Below are 12,280 nucleotides of genomic sequence, written 5' to 3' on the forward strand. Positions count from 1 at the left end.
GATGGCATCACCGACTCGATGGACACGAGTTTGAGTAAGCTCCGGGAGATGGTGAAGGACAGGGAAGCCTGGTGTGCTGCAGTCCATGGGGTCGCAAAGAGTCCGACATGACTGAGCGACTGAACAACAAGGACAAAGGATGGGGTGGACGTCCTCATCGGGACTGTGTCCGATGGACCGCTAGAGGGCGCATCAAGCACGTCTCCACGTCCCCGGGCGCCCCGGGGCCGCGCGCGCTCCGCAGGGCTCCGAGGTCAGACATCTCCCTCCCTGCCGGCCTCCGCCCCGCCCGCCGCCAGGGGGCGCCGCAGGCTGCCCGGCGGCTCGGCTCGCCGTCCCGAAGCGCCAGCGCGGGCAAGCGGCGGAGGCCGGCCAGGCGGCGGCCATGGACCGCTTCGTGTGGACCAGCGGCCTCCTGGAGATTAACGAGACGCTGGTGATCCAGCAGCGGGGGGTGCGCATCTACGACGGCGAGGAGAAGGTAGGGCGGCGGCCGGCCGGGCCTCGCTCCGCGACCCCAGCTCCCCGGCTGGCCTCGCCAATAGGCGCCGCCCCCGCTGTCCACGCCCGCCCGGCGCCGGGCTCCGGCCCGACTCGGGAACGGCTCCCGCGGGGAGCGCGCGGACGGCGCCCCGCTCCCAGCCCGGGCAGAGACCCCCGCTCCGGGCGGCACGAACGCGGGCAGGGAACCCCGAGTCCTCGCCCCCGATCGCGCCGGGCAGGCCGGTTCCGCCTTTGTCCCGAGGCCGCCGGGTCCTGCGCTCCCGAACCGGGCGTGGCTTCGGGCGCCGGGACCTGGGGGAGCCCGGGGGACAGGGCAGTCCTGGCCGGAGCGGGAGCGGGGCGAACCGAAAGGATTTCCGAAGAGAAAAGCCCGCATCTCCTGGGACGCCTCGGCCAGAGGCTGTGTGTGTGTTGTTGATTGCTCTTGGTCCGGGAGAGACGTTGGAAAGGAGGTTTGATTGTTTGTCGAGTGATGGAACAGGCCGTGCCTGGTAATCCAAGCGTAAACCATAAAGAGGTGTGTTTGCAGATGGCAGGGAGAAATACTACCTGTGTTTCACGGACACGTTAACATTCACTGGAGACTACCGTCATACTACGAACGATCATTCTGTTCTGAATGAAATGTATGAGCTGGAATTGAGGGGGGGGGGGCGGAAATTGCTTATCAGCATTTTTAGTTTCCAGAACTTTTCTCTTGCTACCTTCTCCTTCCTTGTAGTTTCCTTAGAGAGAAACTTCCTCCTGTACTTTGGAACTCGTTGCCTGACCCAGAGCTTTTCCTGTCTGTATTGGAGAGAGTAGCTTGAGGCCTCCTTCCTTCCAGGGCGGGGCTTAACTCAGCCACCCGAGGCACCGCTGATACGCCTGGGGACCCCGGTGCCCTGCCTCCTCGAGGGCATTTTTGCATGTTTTTATTATTGGGTCGAGATTCCCTTTTTTTTGTTTGGACTTAGAAACTCTGTTTCGGAGAAGGCAATGGCACCCCACTCCAGTACTCTTGCCTGGAAAATCCCATGGACGGAGGAGCCTAGTGGGCTGCCGTCCATGGGGTCGTTAAGAGTCGGACATGACTAAGCGACTTCACTTTCACTTTTCACTTTCATGCATTGGAGAAGGAAATGGCAACCCACTCCAGTGTTCTTGCCTGGAGAATACCAGGGACGGGGGAGCCTGGTGGGCTGCCGTCTATGGGGTCGCACAGAGTCGGACACGACTGAAGCGACTTAGCAGCAGCAGAAACTCTGTTTCCTGGCTTTTCTCCGTGGCTCAGCTGGTTAAGAATCCGCCTGCCAAGGCAGGAAACACGGGTTCAATTCCTGGGTCAGGAAGATTCCTCCAGAGAAGGGAATGCCTACCCTCTTCAGTATTCTTGCCTGGAGGATCCCATGGACAGAGGAGCCTGGCAGGTTACAGTCCCTGGGGTCGAAGAGGCGGACACGGGGTATGGAACTAAACAACAGCTCTTTTTACTGCTTCAGTATTTTTATGAACTTGATCTCAAATTGGGTTTGCATCTTTTGCTTGGCATGATTAGCTAAATGTCTTTGTTTTTGTAAACGGAGGTTCCACCACAGTATAGAACTGTGGTGACTGGGAAGCTTAATCAACGTCCCTTTCCTCAGGGGATTGGAACTTCCCCAAACAACTGGTCTTCAAACACAGCTCCAAAGTCACCCTCTGATAGCAGTCTTGCTTTTGCAGATCACCACAGTGTTGTTCTACTGTAATTCCAATATGCAAATTAGAGACATCTTGGCTAAAACACAATATAACTATAATATCTTTAAAACAATAAAAAATCAAAACTATTAGTAGTTGGATATAAAAAAACCATTGCTGAATCAGCAAGTTTTAGTTTTTCCTTTTTTTATATTTCTGCTTGTTTTTGGGACAAGTAGATACAGGTATCAGGATTAAGAAAAAAGTTATGGGAAAAATTTAGTTGAGCCTTTTAAGTCAATTATTATTATTATTATTTTAAATAACCAATTCTTCTTACTGAAGTATAGTTAATTTACAATTCTGTGTCAGTTTCAGGTGTGCTGCAAAGTGATTCAGTTGTTATATTACAGGTTATTTGTTGTTGTTCAGTTGCTCAGTCATGTCAGACTCTTTGTGACCCCATGGACTGCAGCCTTCAAGGCCTCCCTGTCCTTCACCATCTCCCAGAGTTTGCTCAAATTCATATCCATTGAGTCGATGATGCCATCCACCCATCTCATCCTCTGTCGCCCTCTTCTCCTCCTGCCCTCAATCTTTCCCAGCATCAGGGTCTTTTCCAATGAAGTTATTACGAGATACATAGTTCTCTGTGCTATACAGTAGGTCCTTGTTGTTAGTCAAGAATTCTTGACTGTTCTGCAAGTTGAGGGTGCTGCGGGAGGGCTGAGCTCTAAGGCACTGTGGTCCCCAGGCCAGATCTACTCAGTCACTGGCTGAGCCTTCTCGAGTGTCACCTGAGGCCAAACTGAGTCCCAGGGGCAGTCTTGTGTCCTGGCTTCCTCGCTCTGCTGGAAGGTGTCCACATGGCCCGTGGTATGAGGCCTCCAGGAAGCTGCACATCAGCTTCCATATGTGAGCAGGAGCCCTTTCAGAATCTCTCACTTGCCCCCTCGTCTCAGCACCGCAGTGCAGACCTTCCAGCCTTCTCAGCTTTGCGCTCAACCCATTCCTCCAGCCAGTGGGCGCAGGGCTAAGACCAGTGGGTGCTCTCTCTTCAACCTTGTGTCTTCTGGCTCTTTGTGAGTGTGAAATACATTAAAGCAAGCACACCTTGAATAGACATAGTACCTACTATGTGCCAGAAGCTTTTCATAATTTAATCATCTCAATGGGCATATGAGGTGACTATTTTACTGAATGAGAAGAGAACTCTCAGAGGTAACATAATTTGCCTAAGATCCACTGAAGTAGATTACCAGAAGCGTGTGTGCTCAGTTGAGTCCAGCTCTTTGAGACCCTATGGACTATAAGTGGCCAGGCTCTTCTGTCCATGGGATTTCCCAGGCAAGAATACTGGAGTGGGTTGCCATTTCCTTCTCCAGGGGATCTTCCCGGCCCAGGAATTGAACCTGGGTTACCACAGAGCCAGGGGTTAAATCTCTGCTGATCAGATTCCCAGAGCCTGTGCTTTGTTCCCAGTGATGGAGTGCTTGAGAAACACAGCAGTCACCAGTGCCAGCCCCTTTCTGTCGTGTAATGTGTATCTTCCACATGCAATTTGTTTATGAAACAGCGTATCCTCTGAAAATGAGGACGCCGAGACCTTCAGTGGGTGGTTGAGAAAACTGCAACCTGTGCAGGGTCACACAGTTGGTAATGGTGGAGCCAGACCAGTGCTCTTTCCACCGCCCAGGTGCCTTTTGCTTGTTTATACAGACACAGTTTTCATGGGCCCCTTATGACCGGATAATGTGTTTTCGTAAGCATTGTAGACAGGTCATTTGTTTCAATTCACAGAAGCGTCTGTTAGCCTCAGCTAATTTAAAAAGTAATGTAAGAAGGTTAGTGGTGTGTAAAGTGTCAAGTTGCTAGCTTATACTAGAAGATTTAGAAAATGTATTTTCTTAAGTTGGCTGTTTCACTTTTTAGGAATTTCAGGTTAGTTCAGTTGCTCAGTTGTGTCCGACTCTTTGCTACCCCATGGGCTACAGCATGCCAGGCTTCTCTGTCCATCACCAACTCCTGAAATTTGCTCAAACTCATGTCCTTCGAGTCAGTGATGCCAACCATCTCATCCTCTGTCATCCTCTTGTCCTCCTGCGTTCAGTCTTTCCCAGCATCAGGGTCTTTTCCAATGAGTCAGTTCTTTGCATCAGGTGGCCAAAGTATTGGAGTTTCAGCTTCAGCATCAGTCCTTCCAGTGAATATTCAGAACTGGTTTCCTTCAGGATTGACTGGTTTGATCTTCCTAAATTTTAGGAATTTACCCTTGGGAAATAGTCAGGGACACATAAAACTATAAAAACTATAATGAATGCATATGTGCATGTCAGCAATATTATATGTATATATAGAGACGTATCTCTCTCTATGTATAGATATACATAGGCTTCCCAGGTGGTGCTAGTGGTTAAGAACCCACCTGCCAATGCAGGAGACATAAGAGACAAGAGTTCAATCCCTGGGTTGGGAAGTTCCCCTGGAGGAGGGCATGGCAATCCACTCCAGTATTCTTGCCTGGAGAATCCCATGGACAGAGGAGCCTGATGGGCTACAGTCCACGGGGTCACAAAGAGTCAGACTCGACTGAAGCAACTTACACAGCACATAGCGTATATATGCTGGGAGGGATTGGGGGCAGGAGGAGAAGGGGACGACAGAGGATGAGATGGCTGGATGGCATCACAGACTCGATGGACGTGAGTCTGAGTGAACTCTGGGAGTTGGTGATGGACAGGGAGGCCTGGCGTGCTGCGATTCATGGGGTCACAAAGAGTCGGACACGACTGAGCGACTGATCTGATCTGATCTGATTATTCTGCCATATAGGGAAAAATTGGAAGCAATCTGAATGTCCACTATGGGGCTTGGTTAATTAAGTATGACATGCCCTAACCAGCTTGAGGAATGACTAACAATAGGCTGCTAAGTGAAAAAAGCAAGTTATAAAATTATAAATATCATGGCCTCATTTTAAGTTTATATCCACACATCCTGGCTGTCTAATTATGAATGATTTCATTTTTGTTTTCAGACTTAAAAATTTTTTTCAACAGCATATTACTTTTATGACAGACAAATGTTAAAACAGTAAGAGCTTATTCAGTGAATGCCTAAGTTATTTTAACTACTAACTTTTAAGTAGTTGAAATTATTCTAGCTCTGAGTGGTAAGCACAAACCAGCCTAAACTTGTCTGTGGGCTTGAGCTCATAATCCCTTGCAATCCCTGAAGCCAACGATTATTACACAATGTCTTCACTGAGGGCAGCAACGCTTTACGCATTACGTGTACACATTGTTCACCCCATAGAAATGAAACGTCCTCTGGCTTCAGCTTTAAACTCGCAGCCTTATGCTTGGATTTCAGACAGATGAGGTGCAGTTTCTTAATCAGGACTATTAGGTAGTTATGCTGTGTAATGTGGCATCAGGTACTCTCAAGCTGACAAAATATTTGCTCCTGGGAAAGGGCAGTCTTACTCATTGGCAAAAAAGAGATTTTTTAAAAATAGCTTGAACTCAATCGTTTGGTTTTGTGTATGCCACATTAGCCAAAACATTCGTCGCCAGACCAAAATAAGTGCCAGGAATGAGTCTGTGTTACTTCAGATGTTACTTCTCTGAGGTGCTGAAGTGCTTGGTGGAGTAATCTCTCTCAGAGTGTCTTCAGCCAGGCAGTGCAGGTTTCTTCCTGCGCATGCTTGTTAACCGTATTATTTAAAGTCACTAATGTTAAGATATTAGTAATATAGTCAGTCAGAGAAGGCAATGGCACCCCACTCCAGGACTCTTGCCTGGAAAATCGCATGGATGGAGGAGCCTGGTGGGCTGCAGTCCATGGGGTCGCTAAGAGTTGGACACGACTGAGCGACTTCACTTTCACTTTTCACTTTCCTGCATTGGAGAAGGAAATGGCAACCCACTCCAGTGTTCTTGCCTGGAGAATCCCGGGGACGGGGGAGCCTGGTGGGCTGCCGCCTATGGGGTGGCACAGAGTCAGACACGACTGAAGTGACTTAGCAGCAGCAGCAGCGATACAGTCAGTGTTACTCTTAGAAAATCATTTTTTAAAATTCATGTTATGTATTAGGAGAAGCCCCTGGTGGTTCAGATGGTCAAGAATCTGCCTGCAATGCAGAAGACCCAGGTTTGATCCCTGGGTTGGAAAGATCCCCTGGAGAAGGCAATGGCAACTTACTCCAGTATTCTTGCCTGGAGAATTCCATGTATTAGAAAAGGACTTCTGACAAAGAGTGTTTCTGCTTATGTTTGATTTAATAAAAAATAATTTATATACATTTCAGAGTTGCATGAAGTCATATATACCTGTAACAAATTCCTTTGTCTTTTCTTATTAGATGAATAATAAAGTTGTTAAAGATGGGTAAGCTGAAAGAAGTAGCTTGAGATAATCAGTATTCCTTTCCTTTTGGCACATTCTGTCTGTGTGATTGTGCACGTGTGTGTGTAAACTATGTGTGTTGCTTCCTTTATTAATATCAAGAGTATCTTGTTGGAAAATCCCATGGACAGAGGAGCCTGGTAGGCTACACTCCATGGGGTTGCAAAGAGTCGGACACGACTGAGCGACTTCACTTTATTAATATCCAGAGTATCTTGTAATATATTGTCAAGTGCCTATATAAGTACATTTATGTATATTTTCACTTAAGAATGATACATAATAATGTTCTAATTGGTTATTTACTTGATATACATTTTTTAACCACATTATTTTAAACTCAAAAGAATTATTATTGGTAATAATCTGGACCCTTACTAAAATCCTTTCCTTTAAGTTTCTATTTTATACATAGGATCAAGCTTGTATCTTTTGAAATAACTGCTCCTCAAAAGGGTATGAGCACGTCCTACCTATGGCCAATTCTACTCTCTAGCAATTAGAGTGAATAGAAGCTTCCAATGTATTTCTTGCTTTCAACAAAAATGGAGAGGTTTGGCTTTCCAGTCTTTTGGGGTTCCAACTCCAAAATTTGCTTATTTAAATAATTTACAGTGTATATCAAGAACCCACCTTGTACGTGTTCGTTAGTCACTCAGTCGTGTCCGACTTTGCAAAATACTTCCAGTGCATAGTAACAAATTATGAGGATTACAGGTTTGGTCCTAAAGACCTAGCTGGCTTTTTTTGTGATTGTATTTTAGTTTTTAAAAACATTTTAACATTTGTGTTTTGCATAAATGACACGATTCCATGATAAAAAATAAAAAGCTAAAAGTGTCCCTCCCATCCTAGGAGGAGACTTTGTCCCCAGTGCCCGCTCAGAAGTCACCAGCGCTTCACTCTAGAGTTATGCATTTGTGTTATACACAGGTGTTCACGTAGAATACAGTCTCTTGCCTTTTAAAGTGTCAATTCATACTATGCATATAAAGCTCTGACACTTTGCTTTTTTCACTTATCTATGTAGAGAATTTATCGTATTTCATTCATTCTAAATGTACATTTCCCCTCAACCCCCTCCTCCCCCACACACATTTTAACAACTCTAGAAGCCAGATGTATCTTATAATTAATGGCATCTTAGATTTTATCAGATACAACAAATACATGAAGAGTCTCCTCATTCTTTTTTAATGACTAAGTTGTCATTCCTTGTGTGGGTGTGCATTTCCTTGGTGATGGACATTTAATTTGTTTCCTATCTTTTGCTTTTAAAAAACAGCAATGAGTAACCTTATATACACATGTGCAAATTCATCAGTGGGATACCTTTCTAGAAAGACATTGATTGAGTCAAAGGGTTGGTGTATTTGTATTTTTGACAGATGACAGTACACTGCCCTCCAGTGATATGTGCAAATGCTTATTTTCCCAACGTGTCAGCCGCTCAGTGTTACCGAACTTGTGAACCTCTGCCAATCTCATGGGTGAAAAGGGTAGCCTGGTGTTCTCTCAATTTGCCTTTTTCTTATCATCAATGAGGTTAACCATCAGTTAATGTGTTTAGGAGGCATGTGTAGTTCCTTTTCTGTGAACTTTCTGTTAATAGTCTTTGCCCATTTGTCTAATGGATTATAGACTATTTTCTTACTGATTTGTAAGAGTATTTTATATATTAAGGAGATGTACATGTTTGTCTCTGATGTGAGTTGCAACTATTTCTTCCAGTCTGCCGTCTTTGCTCTTGATGATTTTTGCCATGAAGAGTGTGTGTGTGTGTGTGTGTGTGTGTGTGTGTGTGTGTGTGTAGGTGAATTGTTCCATCTTTTCCTCTAATGCTTATGGGTTTACTATTTTTCTTAGAAAGATTTTCTCCCCTCCGATGTGATTTTAAAAATTCTGATTTTTCTAGTGCTTTTATAATTTTTAACTCAAATAATTTTATACTTTTTTGTAATAAATTTTCAATTTTTTAACTCTGTCCAGAATTTATTTTGGCACGTTGTGTTAGGTGTAAATCCTACTTTGTTTTTTTTTTTTTGTCCCTGCTGAGCAATGCAAGTGTCTTGGTACCATTTACTGAATCTCCATCCACACTCATTTTGCATGTGTTTGTGTCTTTTTCTGGATTTTCTTGTTATTTAAAAACCATTTTAAAAATTTATATGAGTGTTATGCACCTTCAGTCTCATGGTAAAAATTCAATCAATAGTGAGATATATGGTTTTGGAAAAGAGCCCTTTGCTTCTCTTTCTTCCATTCCTTCATACTTTTTCTAAGATAATATTAACAGATCATTGAGTATGGATCCCATTTAGACCTTTTTCTACTATTTATCTGTGTTCATAGTACATATACACATCTATCTGTCTATTTATAGATATATCTCACATGTAGTTTGAGAAATATGGAGTTTATTGATATCTATATCTGTCTGTCTATTTGTCTAATTACATTGTATGCAGTATCCTTTGATTGCTTTCTTCCCCGCTCATCCTATGTCTTAGAGTTTCATGATAGTTTATATAGCTCCACCTCATCATTCTTTTTCATCTCTGCCTGGATTTCATAGTATGAATATATCACTCCTGATTTAGCCACTCCCCTCCTGTTACATAGCTAGGTGGTTTGCAATTTTTTTTCCTAATTTTAGCAAGGTTTATGAAGTGTGTAGCATTGCTTCTCTTTGACTTATGACAAACTTAATTCTAAAATGTTTATGTGATTGACTTACTATCGTGCAGTTCATGGGGAAGAAAATCTGGACCATGTTGTGTGATATGTTATTAACATTTTGTGATGATCTTGTTTTTCCAGATAAAATTTGATCCTGGGACCCTCCTTCTTAGTACGCACCGTTTAATTTGGAGAGATCAGAAGAATCATGTAAGTTTAAATTATTTGCATCAGTTCTAGGTTTTAAGTAGGAGAAGGCAATGGCACCCCACTCCAGTACTCTTGCCTGGAAAATCCCATGGACAGAGGAGCCCGGTAGGCTGCAGTCCACGAGGTCGCTAAGAGTCGGACACGACTGAGCGACTTCACTTTCACTTTTCACTTTCCTGCATTGGAGAAGGAAATGGCAACCCACTCTAGTGTTCTTGCCTGGAGAATCCCAGGGACGGGGGAGCCTGGTGGGTTGCCGTCTATGGGGTCGCACAGAGTTGGACACGACTGAAGCGACTTAGCAGCAGCAGCAGCAGCAGGTTTTAAGTCACTAATTTCTTTTCTTTCATTTTTTCTTTCTGGCAAAGCTATAAGTAGATGCGATAAATTATTGCTTTCAGATGTCAGAAGAATGTATCCCATAGTCTCTCTCGATGGGGTGCAGATAGAGGAATTAAGGTCTAGCCTCTCATTCAACCCTGAAACAGACGGTAATTACTGTACAGAGAGTCGTGGTGACTCCTGGATTTTAAGCCCAAACCAGATCCTCCCCCACATTCGAGTGTCCCCATCAGTCAGCAGTCCTTCAAGCAACCCAGTCTCCCTGATTGTTGTTGAGAAACAGGAGGAGGACGCCTGCTGCCAAGGGCATGCTTCCACCTAGATGCTGAGGGGAGCTGCCTCTGGGTCACTCGGCAAGAGGAGAGACCCCCTCCCACCCCGTTTTTGCATTTCTAGGGGGAGAGGACTCAGTTATATGTATAGACCTGACATCTTTATCTCAAAGAGCTTTAACTTGAAAGTGTGTGTGTGTGTATCTGTGTGTAAGTTTCTGTCTTGTAAAAGAAGCAACACAGCATGGCCCCTAACCCCATGAACTTTTAGTTCTACAGGTAAACTATGCATTGTACTGAGGCTCTTGGAAAGGTCACTAACCACTGCAAATTCTGTCTCTTTTTGCCCTGCAAGAACCAGTTTTTCCCCCTTGGTGGTAATATTGCCCTTACTGGTAATGCGTACCTCAGAACTGGTAATTTGCCTAATCCTTTCTTTTTAAAGAAATAAGCATTCAAGAAAGACATCTTTTTTTGGAGGGATAGCTGTCCTCAAGCCATATATTTATAAATTATTCTTGGTATAATTTTTTTTTATTATCATGGAAGGAAGCTAATATGGCTATCATTAGACCTATTCAATGCCAATCATTCATAATGAAACAAAAAGTCATTATAGAACTTTATTCCTATTTCTAGTTGATCATAAGTTTCTCAACTTGCCACACACCCCATAAGTTTATAAAACAAGGATTTTTGAGGAATCTTATGGATCCTGTTTTCTCCTGATTCCCTCCCAGGAATGCTGCATGGCCATTCCTCTTTCCCAAATCGTGTTCATTGAAGAACAAGCAGCTGGAATTGGAAAAAGGTAAGGTCTGTATATGACAGTCTTTATGCACAAAAGCGTTTCCCGTCAAGCCATCCTCATTAACTTGGTTGTGTCATTGCCCAGTCAGTCATGGCCATGACAGCCTATGTGTGAGCGAATCTGTTGGTTGTGTTTACCTTGAGAAAGTATTGTCCTGGGGGAATAGAGAAATGGGTGAGGAAGGTTAAGAGGCATAAACTTCCAGTAACAAAATAATTGAGTCATGGGTATAAAAGGGACGGTGTGGGGAATATAGTAAAAAATTAGGTCATATCTTTGTATGGTGTCATATAATAGGCAGACTCCTACTCAGGAGTTTGCTTACAGTGTGGGAGACCTGGGTTCGATCCTTGGATCAGAAAGATCCCTGGAAAAGGGCATGGTAACCACTCCAGTATTCTTGCCGGAGAATTCTATGGACAGAACCTGGCAGACTATAGTCTATGGGGTGGCCAAGAGTTGGACACTGAGCAAGTTCCACTTTCATATAATAACTAGACTTATCATGGGATGGTTTTGAAATGTATAGAAACATCAAACCTGTCTGTTGTGTAACAAACTAACATAGTGTTGGAGGTCCGTTATACTTCAAAAACAACTAAATTCATGGAAAAAGAGATCAGATTTGTGGTTGCCAGAGGTGGGGCGGGGAGGGAAGGGAAAATTGGATGAAAGTGGTCAAAAGGCACAGACTTCCAGTGATAAGATAAATAAGCAATAGGGGTGTGATATACGACATGATGAATGTAATTACCACTGCTGTGCACTATATATGAGAGTTGTCGAGAGTAAATCCTAAGAGTTCACCTCACAAGGGAAAAAAAATTTTTGTTTTTCTATTTCTTCAATTTTGTATTGGATGTTCACTGAATTTACTCTGGTAATTGTTTCATGATGTGTGTAAGTCAAATCATTATGCTCCACACCTTAAACTTCTAGTGTTGTATGTCAGTTATATCTCAAAAGTGGGGGAAAATATCTATGTTTACAAAGAGATGTTATCCTACTTTAAACTCATTGATAAATGGAAGTCATTCTTAAAGCATGAATCAAGTACTAAGGTTGTTGTAGTATCCTCGGGTCATAATAAATAAGTGTGGGTCAGCTGTCACTGAATATATTTTCAAACAGTTGAATCTTTTTTTTGCCCTGACACATGGCTTGCAGGATCTTAGTTCCTCGACCAAGGATTGAACCCAGGCCCCTGGCAGTGAAAGTACAGAGTCCCAACCACTGGACCACCAGGGAACTCCCCCGACATTTGCTTTTATGCATCTGTGTATCTCTCATGGTCACCTGATGCGAAGAGCTGACTCCTTGGAAAAGACCCTGATGCTGGAAAAGATTGAAGGCAGGAGGAGAAGGGGACAAGATGAGATGGTTAGATAGCATC

The 12,280-nt window shown here is 44.1% G+C and overlaps 1 protein-coding gene across 3 annotated transcripts in view; it reads left to right on the forward strand.

The window, feature by feature from the left end:
* The first annotated feature begins 305 nt into the window (after positions 1-305).
* The window catches only part of VPS36 (vacuolar protein sorting 36 homolog), a 31,583-nt gene continuing 19,608 nt past the window's right edge, over positions 306-12,280 (forward strand). The window contains exons 1-3 of one of the 3 annotated variants that reach the window (XM_070380372.1): positions 306-481; positions 9,394-9,462; positions 10,817-10,887. In XM_070380372.1, coding sequence (XP_070236473.1) covers positions 386-481; positions 9,394-9,462; positions 10,817-10,887 — 236 coding nt within the window. In that variant the 5' untranslated portion in view covers positions 306-385. Of the gene's footprint in view, positions 482-633; positions 1,022-1,807; positions 1,949-9,393; positions 9,463-10,816; positions 10,888-12,280 lie in introns of those variants that run through there. The other 2 variants (XM_070380371.1, XM_070380370.1) reach the window with 2 other exon arrangements.

The sequence above is a fragment of the Bos mutus genome, chromosome 12 (assembly GCF_027580195.1).
Source record: "Bos mutus isolate GX-2022 chromosome 12, NWIPB_WYAK_1.1, whole genome shotgun sequence".
In the NCBI taxonomy this organism is placed as follows: Eukaryota; Metazoa; Chordata; class Mammalia; order Artiodactyla; family Bovidae; genus Bos; species Bos mutus.